Source organism: Phaethon lepturus, unplaced genomic scaffold (assembly GCF_000687285.1).
Source record: "Phaethon lepturus isolate BGI_N335 unplaced genomic scaffold, ASM68728v1 scaffold11195, whole genome shotgun sequence".
Taxonomy (NCBI): domain Eukaryota; kingdom Metazoa; phylum Chordata; class Aves; order Phaethontiformes; family Phaethontidae; genus Phaethon; species Phaethon lepturus.
In genome coordinates, this window is record NW_010539994.1 from 38060 (window position 1) to 48149 (window position 10090).

General features: G+C 46.7%; 1 protein-coding gene across 1 annotated transcript in view; it reads right to left on the reverse strand.

Annotated features, from left to right (window-relative positions):
* The window catches only part of LOC104620957 (polypeptide N-acetylgalactosaminyltransferase 14-like), a gene marked incomplete at its 5' end in the record, with an annotated part of 14930 nt that extends 5040 nt beyond the window's left edge, over window positions 1–9890 (reverse strand). Inside the window, 4 exons of the mRNA XM_010287320.1 lie at window positions 5086–5230; window positions 5698–5781; window positions 7088–7180; window positions 9764–9890. Of these exons, the coding sequence (XP_010285622.1) occupies window positions 5086–5230; window positions 5698–5781; window positions 7088–7180; window positions 9764–9890 (449 nt within the window). The remainder of the gene's footprint in view (window positions 1–5085; window positions 5231–5697; window positions 5782–7087; window positions 7181–9763) is intronic.
* Between the last annotated feature and the right edge of the window lie 200 nt (window positions 9891–10090).

Genomic DNA, 10090 nt, shown 5'->3' on the forward strand with positions numbered 1-10090 from the left:
CAGTTCTAATAATGTCTTGTCTTTTTTCAGCCCTAGATGAAAGCCAGAGAAAATGATGCAGAAAATGAAGAAATTCTGGGGGGCAGGGAGGAGTCACTTGAACACCACAGAATACATTAAAAGCTTTGAGTTAAAATACAGGCAAATGGCCATGCAAATTTTTATCTTACTCCATCTCTTCCCTTATTTGTATCAGTTGGGATGACAATTCCTGCTTTTTTTCCCATGAGAAACTACTTTGTCTTCTAAACCCTGGCACACTGAGCACTCACGTGGACAGCACAGGAGTAACAACAGCAGAGCTTCACAGCCCAGAGGTTGTGGTGGACAGGGCAGCCCAGGGTACTCCTAAGAAGAGAGACCTTCAAGGACCTAACGTGGCTTCAGGGCCGCAGACTGGCCTGAAGAGATGCCAGCAGGGTTTAGAGCTGACCCCGGCACCAAGGAAAAACAGACATACGAGATGAAACTGAGACCAGATTTCCTGCCTTTTCAAAGACAAAGATGAAGTGCTAGTGAAGCAAGGAGGAGGAGGGTGGACAGGGAGAGCAGAACTACCAGCCAGCAATCCCCAAAGCCTTGGATAACACTAACCCCCATTTGAGGCTTGCAACTATTTTCCAAGGCTTTAGCATCATTTGAGCAGGCACCTGTCACTGTTACTCAGCATGACTGTGACCTGAGGAAATTATTTTAAAATGTGACCTTCAGCTTGGCATAGCCTGGCTGGCCGAAGGAGAAAGGAGCCCCTCAGCCTAGCAAGGAGCAACCCCATGGGAGCCCAGCGTTACGTGACAGAGCTGTACATGCTCTGCTGCTGAGCAAGAGGTCAGCCGTACCCTAAAGCCAGGGCAGCAGCTAGAGAAAAATGTTTCTGAAGAAGTTGGGAACAACCTCAGCCCTCAATTATCTTTTTAAAATCCCAGGGAAGGATTTCCCAAGGCACGTGACTGAATGGGTCACCTAAGGATACCAAAGTGCTTCACTCATCAAAAGGCCCTGGGATGCAACTAGCTCTTATAAACATCTCAGGAGCGGGAAAGCAAAGTACAAAAGGTGCCCGCGGCAGCGCAGGTGCAGAGGTGACACTGCTGCCAGCCAGCCCCTCTGCTCTGCCGGCTCAGCCCAGCTCCCGCACCTCCAGCCAGCCTGCAGCTGGGGCAGGACGTGCCCATGGAGGAGAACAACCAAGACTTTTGAGGGGAGGAAGGTTGAGATGTCTCAGGAGGGACACTGTCAGGTTAGTTTGGATAGATGCTAAATGTTCTCCAAAGAAAGCGCAGGTCTAGTCAGCCCACAGAGGTCCTCGAGCCAACTGGGGTAAGCTTCAATGCCATATCAGGCAGATTATCACATTGCATTTCCTTCACAACCAGAGTCAAGGACATGCCACCCAAATATAATGGCACCCAGTCAGCTCCAAGACCCAGATATTTTGGGGTGCAGGCCATGGAAATGGATGCTGCAACCTTCCTACTGCTTCCTCACTTGTCTAGGAGATGACTGACTTTACACTCCTCTTGTGGCTACTGTTTATGTATGTATGAGTATGCAGGCCAAAGCATCTTTTGCTCTTTTATCTGAAGTAGGTCAGGTTTCATGGAACTGCTAGTGATTAATGATTTGTTAAATAAATCCCAGAGTCAGATGTCTATTCCAAAGATGTATGCACTAACATCAGCTGACACTTAGTTTGAAAAGAAAACCAATCACTCACATCTTCATCAAATAGACCAGCACAAAATTATGAACAACTATTTTCCCTCAGACACATTTCTTTTGTGAAAAACTAAATCAAACAGTGCATTTAGCAAATGAGACACAAGAAGACATAGAGCACCAAGACTCCAGTGGGCAGGAGCACAGGCAGAGCCCACTGTGCCCCGGGGATGGGCAGCACTGCATAAAGATCTCTGCCAGTCACTATCTCAAGAGCAGGTCCCTGAGGTGCCCAAGTGGCCAAGAAGGCCAACAGCATCCTGGCCTGTATCAGACATAGTGTGGCCAGCAGGAGTAGGGAAGTGATCATGACCCTGTACTCAGCACTGGTGAGGCTGCACCTTGAATCCTGTGTTCAGTTTTGGGCCCCTCACTACAGGAAGGACATTGAGGTGCTCAAGCGTGTCCAGAGAAGGGCAACGAAGCTGGTGAGGGGTCTGGAGAACGAGTCTTATGGGGAGTGGCTGAGGAGCCTGGAGAAGAGGATGCTGAGGGGAGACCTTATTGCTCTCTACAACTACCTGAAAGGAGGTTGTAGTGAGGTGGGTGTTGGTCTCTTCTCCCAAGTAACTAGCGATAGGACAAGAGGAAATGGCCTCAAGTTGCACCAGGGGAGGTTTAGGTTGGATATTAGGAAAAACTTCTTCACTAAGAGGGTAGTCAAGCATTGGAACAGGCTGCCCAGGGAAGCGGTTGAGTCACCATCCCTGGAGGTATTTAAAAGACATGTTACGGACATGGTTTAGTGGTGGACTTGGCAGTGCTAGGTTAATGGTTGGACTTGATGATCTTAAGGGTCTTTTCCAACCTAAATGATCCTATGATTTTATGACAGCCACCCCAGGGCAGAGAGCCTGTCCTGACTGTTACCAGACCTTTTGGAGAGAGAAGGGCCAAGTGGATCCCAGGGATGAGAAGACAAGAACGCTCCTGCACAAAGATGAGCTGTCTTCTTGTGCCTCAGTGTCCCTTTTAGTAATTCAGGACTAACACCAGACACCACCAGGGAAGGTTTGTGAGATCTGCTAGGGGTATAAATCTGATTTCACCACAGTCAGAATATTCTTCTCAATTTACCCAAAATATGGATTGGCTCACAATATCCTTCCCCTCCACTACTGATAGAAAAAAACTAAAATAAAGAGCAATTGATTGCCATGTGACAGCTCCTGTTCCTCTCTCCTCAAACCATGGTGATGTATCACTGCTCAGATCTTCTCACACCTGGTCCCAGGAGTTCATGCATGCAATGTTGGTAAAGGGCTTGGGAACCTAGTAGGGAGACAGCTACAGAGGGGCAATCAAACCACCAAATTAATGCTACAAACACTGATAATAAAGGATCTGAATATTTCCATATTACTTACTGAATGCCAGGAAAGCACAGCTTTGATTTAGCTAAGCCTATTTTTCAAATAATGAAGCTTAGGGTAAACAAGCTGTGACTTCAGTATGTTAAAAGTGAAGATTATTGTTCTATTCCGGTATACCAAATACAAAACTAAGTAGCATTCAGGACTGCTGCATAATCTATCCTACACAGCCTGGTGACTATAACCCCCATGTCATCCACAAGTTCAGGTGGTCTTGTAACAATTGTGTAATTAAAATGTAAGTTTCTATTCACAATGAAAATTTAAATATCCTGCTTTCATCTGAAACATTCTCCATGGATACAAGTTACAGAGAACTAGCCTACAAAGACAGAGGAGCATAAAAGGATAAGGTTTTTCTCTATTCCTGTCTGTGTATTGAGTGTAGCTATTCATCAATCTGTTTGTAGTGCATTTTTCTGTTCCGCTGCAGAGTTAGTCCTGGATGTGCACAAGAAACAGAGTTGACATCCAGTGGGAAGCGTTGACCTATTGCAGACTGCTGCAGAATCAGAATGGGAAGATGAAAAGTTTTTGACATGAAAAATTCCAAAAATTTACTCCACAGAAATGTCAAAAGAGAACGTGTTTGATGGGAATGAAGCAATCCAACCTGTTGGCATGACATTTCTCATTTTAAAATATCACATCAAATTGATATTTCAGAAAGACCAATATAATTTCATTTTGAAACACTAGCTTGCAGCAGCATTTTCCATTCTGGTTTTCCCAGATGTTTTTAAAAACATGCAATTCATTGAAAGTTGCAATTGTTACTAAAACTTTTTTTTTTCCTTCAGCAGAGTTGACTCAGCAAAACATGATGATCTGCTCTTATCAGGTTCTCTTTCTGTTTGTGTAAAAAGTCCATATAGCAGTGGAAGAAAGAACAAGCATTCTAAAACCTGGAAAACAGTTAAACCATAAGAACCGTAACTATGCGCTACGTGCAGTTATATGCACTTTATTTTCTGAACTGACTAAAATTCAAGTAGTCGTTGTTGATTTTACCAGAGTGTGAAGCAGATAGTATTTTCCTGACTAAAGGCAGACATGCAACTGTATGCAAAAGAGATACACATAGTGACATGCCTCATCTGCACATACAAACTAGGGACATTTTCAGCAGCATCTCCAGGCTGGGCCTTTTATATGCATAGCTACCTGGTTTGAATGTGTAACCATGAGGCTTAAGGACGTACAGTCAAGTGGAAGCAAGCACACCATTACCTATTAAGTTATTTCACAGCACCCCAAAGTAGTGAGTGATTGTTATCCTCCCTGTTTTATAGATGGGATCAGTGAGAGAACTTCCTGACATGCCCAAAATCACAAAGGGAGCCTGAGGCAAAGGCAGGTTTTGAAGCTGTGTCTTCAGGGTCTTGCTCCAGTGACTCTGCTGCAAGGCACATGTGCCTGCTCTTGGGTCTAACATTTCAAAGAATACGCTTTTGAGAACACTGATTCATATGGCTTTTTCTTGTCCCAGTGAAATTGAAAAAAATGAGATCCTCCTCATTAAATTCTCTAGTTTAATGTTATTTAGTGTAGTTTAATTCACTAGTTTAATGGCCAATCTAATATTGACAGAATGCAGACTATGAAGTTATAAATACCATTAAGGTTCAGTGCATTTTGAAAGAAATAAGCCTGAAAGATGAGAGGAAATGATAGTTATTTTTGTCTTTCTCTGATCTCTGTAGACAAATGGTATGTGGCATTCCTAAGCAGCAGAAAGTGCTGAGCCTGGGCTAGCACCAAGATAACTGGTCCACCTTCTACTGTGGCTCCTGCACCAGTCCCTGCTGCTGCCCAGGGCCCACCACTGAGGTAAGGAGGACTTACCAGAGTTTAACTACATGCTACCTTAGGAAAAGGGCTGGCAGAACAAGCAATCCTCCAACAGAGCTTTAGCAAACTTAGGAAATCACCTTGGACCTGCCCCAGAGCCTTCTCTCCAGCTGGCGTCATGGGGATAGGCAACACATCTTACCTGTGCCGTTGCTGCCATGCCTTTGCTGCTGATGCAAGGATTTAAGCTCAGGACGGGGAACTCCTGGACTTCAGACTTGTGCGACTCCAGGCAGCTCTGCCTTTGCCTGATCATCCCAGTCTGATAGAGCGATTCCTTGGGAATCCTGTGGGAACAACGTAAAAACAACATCCCTGGTCCCCCAAACACACGCAGTACTCAAAGGGAGGCGCGGTGGGGTAAGGAGGACGCAGTCACACCATTGCACCTTCAGAAAACGAGAGTGGCAAGATCTATTACAACACTGAACCACTGAGAGCAGTGCGTGGACAGGGACACTGCAGAAGCAGCACTCAGAGATGGATAGCCGGCCTTTCTAAGAGGAAAATATAAATAACACTGCACAAGGCAAACAGAGGAGCAAGGAATAGACTGTGAGCAGGCTGAAGGTCAGCCTTCAGCTTACAGGGCTGAGGAACTTTATAACAAACCACCACAGAGCCCTGGCATTCCCTGGGAATGCTGCTGTGCAATGCCACACAGGGAAAGGCAGCAGAGGAAAGCTCTGTGGGGCAGGAGGGATGGGGCATCCTGCTGGCCTGCTAGGGACAGGTGGAGATCACACATCCATACCGAAGTTCAGGATAAACGTTTTCCAGGTACCACTTGAAGCTGTGGCATTTCAACCTCTTCCGCAGCTCCACTCTGCTCTGGATGCTGTGGGAAGAAAATATCATAGAGATACAATGGAAATCATGAAGGCTGAGAGAAACCCAACAGAAATGCACAGACAGCAAACACAAGAGCATCAGCAGCTCTATTTTCTGCTATCTTCTGCATGAGCTTGGGCAGTCGTTTTGATCTCAGTCTCTTTGGAGGACTCACTTGGTAAAATGGCGTGATGACATATTGCCATTTTAACAAGCCTGCAGTTTGGTGGACAAAAAGGTTCATGGAAAAGTACAGTCATTTAAAAATGGTTAGTAAAAAATGTGCGCTGTCTACTATATGCAATAAGTATTTAATATATTAATGTACTAGGAAATTAATATTGCTATTATAAGTTACTCTTCGTTTACAGGACTACAGAGGCCTTGATTTCCAAGAGCACCTAAACATGCCTTTAAGTCAGCAGAAGTTAATCACACAGTGAAATACTACTTTCTTTCATTAACCAGGACAAAATTTCTGCTGAGGGATCATGCTGTATAGTGACATTTTCCAAACTCCAGCTCGCCCCCGGGCCAGCCTCTACCTGTGGAGCCATTATAAGCTGGCATTTACAGAGCAGTAGGAAGCCTGCAGTACCTTCCCCTTCGCATAGGCTATCTTCTCTACATCCTCATATATTTAGCAGGACAGAGCTGTTATGTTCATTAGGTGTTGACGGATCGGATTCAGTGGAAATAGGTTAATCACCAGGATTTCAATTTATTTAGCCTGGAGATTGAAGAGTAGCCAGAAGGAATTAGGGTTTGGATTTGGAACCTCCTGTGGTCCAAAGGAAACTTTCTAAGGCAAGGAAGAGCATATGAAAATGAGAAATTAACACAAATATTTACAGTCCTCCTGACAGGGAGGCATTTCTAACTGTTCACAGAGTGAATGGCAAAGTCCCCGCATACAAAGCACTTGCTCCTTTCCTATAAACCCTTAGTGGGCCTCAAATTTGGTGATTTTCGGCTGCCTGCGAGACCTCTGGGCTGTCCCCACCAAACTCCGCTCTGGGACCAGAAGTACTTGTACCTAATGCCCAGGGCAGGACCTCGGCAGAGGGGGTTTTCCCCCACCTCGATTCGGTTCACTCACTTGGATAAACTAGCACAGCATATAGACTAGCTCTTTATATGCTCATTGCTGTGCTCGTAGCATCTGCCTACCATTAGCATTTAATTGAGCGTTACTACAGAAACAGCGCAGGCGGGTTTCCACAGCAGGGCAACGTCACCGTGAACGCCCACTGCAGCAGGCAGGGCGCAGGCAGGGCGCAGGCAGGGCGCAGGCAGCAGAGAAGGGCACTTACTTTCCGTAAGGCCTCCCTTGCGCTGCGGGACGAGCTGCGTAGTAGTACTGCTTGAATTCATCCATCCACACCTCTGCAGTGCGCTTGGTGTTTCTGAAGGAGGCAATGAAAGACAGGTGAAACCAAGGAAGCCTCCAAGGCGGCATTTTCTAAAATGTGTCGACTGATCTGCCCCGCTCTCCTCCCATCTTCAACTTGGTCTTTGGTTTCACCTGAACCACTGTTGAGCCAGCCCACCCCTCACTACTCCTCCTCCCCAGTTACTCCAGGGACCAAACACAACAGGCCAAAGCTTGGGTGAAGAATTTACCGTTTCAAACTCAGTCGGATGCTTTGCATCTGCCAGACTCAGAACTGAAGCTTCTCTTAAGCATCATCTCTCAGGCAGGCATGCCTGGGGTTTTATTTAGTGGCTGTGACAAAAAAGTGATGCAAAATTTGCCAAAGATTGAAGGCAAATATGTCCTTTGCGTCAATCCTGTATGGACTCTTCTGCTTTGCACTCCTGGATTTCACTGAGGCAAATCTCAGCACTCAAAACTTAAAGAGAAACCACCCTGGCCACAGTGTTGTCCCATAAATGTCAGTCTTCCACATCACCCACGTGTCTGTAGAAGGTTTATGAAAGTCAGGAAATCTTCTGTTGACTTCAGATGGCTCTAACTCTCATTTGTTGCTCCATGCCTATCTGCCCATCCCTGCCCAGGTCAGGGGAGTCCTCCAAGCTCCTGCTTCAAGGCAGGTCAGTGCCTCCAAGCTATTGCTACCACACCACTGGGCTGTGGGTGCCACGAGGCGGGCTCTGACCCAGCAGAGTCCCGCAAGGCCAGAACAGGACATACTCTGCACGTGAACCCAGCACAACACTGGAGCCTGAGCTGTCTCACACGGAAGAAGAGGCTGTGTGGAAAAAAAGATCAATATCTGGCAGAAAGGTGGAGATATATTTTGCTAACATCTCTGTTTAAACAGATGTACCACATGGCATCAGGTTTCCAGGAGCTGCTTCTCCTCTCAGCCTCTCAACATGAAGTTTAAGGCTGATAGGTACCATAAGGTAATAAAATCTGAGCTCCTAATGCCTACAGAAAGGTTTCTGCAGACCGCTTTTCAGTCCTTTGCTGATTCATGGTGCTTCTTCCTCTCTCTCTAAGGCCACTGCAATAATCTAAGTGCTCTTGCTCAAGAGATGCCGAAGTCACAGTGTCTCCAGCTGTATCTAACCTTCCACAAAGTTCATTTTTTTTTAATCTTGGCTTCCTGATCTCATTGGGGTTTATAAGAAACACGGGGATAAATGCCGAGGCTCTCACCTAGGCGTTGACTCAGACCTCCCCAAAGTCCCTGTGGGCTGGTGCCTGGGGTGCAGCCAGAAGAGCTGTACCCATTCAAGCTCCCCTTGCTCCTCCTGCAGGTGATGCAACGCAGACGCCGCCTTTTCGCTCAGGTTTGCAGCAACTCTGACAGTGGAGATTTTGCCACATCCCAGCCTCTTCTGCAAGAGTCTTATTTCACTACTAAATGCAAGAGTGACTTGAATGACTCTCAAATTTGTGCCCTCCTCCTTGATGCCAGCAACGCCCTGTGCCCCTCACTGCCGTCTTTTTGAAGCAAGGCAACAAGGTCCCCTTCCTGCCCCACACACTGCGTGGCTGGAAGTCACCTATTAGGTATAACCGAGAGGTGTAATTTGCACTCCCCCAGTTCGCTGTCTCACGCAAGGTGTGGGGAAGCTGCAGAGAGCCCGGATCAGTGGTAGCCCCGCTGCAGGCAGCTGGGTCTTCACAAACACTGTTGGCTCTTTGTAACACTGGCAAACCCAGGCTAAAAGGAATGCCTGGTGTGTAAACACACCCAGATGCAGTTTAGCTGAGAAACGACCCTGCATTAAGTGTAAGTGGCCCCGGTGTTTTTCTCTGTCATTTGCTTAATGGACAGTCTTCAGCCTCACGCTCTAAAAAAAGAGGAAATCCTTCCTGACTTCACTAGCTGCTCCCATCATCTTTCCCATGCTGATTCCCACTTCTGGACTGCCCCCTCCTTGCCTGCCGTTCCCAGCATCTTAGCCCATTTCAGCCAGCTGTTTCAGTATCCAAATCAGTCTATGTTCCTGTATGTGAGGACAGGTCCCCTTCAGCTGGGATGCCCTGGCAGTTCCTTCTGTGTCCCTGCCAGTGAGGTGCAGCCCATTGCTGCCTCTGCTCGAGAGACAGCGCCAGCCCAGAGGTGAATCCACCAGCTCCGGCACACTGCTTGGCTCCTCTCTCGGAGAGGCATCTGGAACCAAATTTTCCGGTTCAGCTGAACCAGGCTCAGCCCTCAGCTAAGGTCACTGGGTACTGACAGGCATGGCTGGCAGCCTGATTTCAGTTCATTACAAATGTGTTCTGATGACCTTAGGGTCTAATCCATTTGCTGTTAAGGTAGATAGTGCTCAGGGATAGCAATTTGTGTGCTGATGGAAGGTACCATATAAGTGTCCTATTCTTGACACTGTAGAAATCCTAAGGCAGAATCGTACTGACTTGCATTTTCTTCAGCTCAGGAGATTGCTGCACAGGGATATTTCAAAGTTTTCCAAACAAACTTTCCTCCCTCTCTTCTCTGCTCCCCCCTCCCCACAAGGCAGCACCTTACTCTATTTCACAAAAAACAAAGCAAGCACAAAACACTTACTTAATATAAGTATTGGCATTTCCCTCTGGAAAGACATATGGATGTTTCTTCCGGAAGACGTGTCCAACACGGCTACAGGGGATGATTTCCAGGCTCCCTCCACACATCCACACACGGAAAGAGATTTCTACAAGAGAAGCAGCTTCAGCACCTTTCTGTCCTATAGAAGGCTGGATCCTGGTTACCTCTCCCTTCGTCCTCTGCCACATTAAACTGGGGTAAATCAATTACCAGAGGGGCCTTCCTAAGCACAACTGCCTTAAAAGCGCATTTCAAAGCTTCCTGCGATCTATTTGAAGTCGGTGCACTTGAAACCTGCCTATAGCA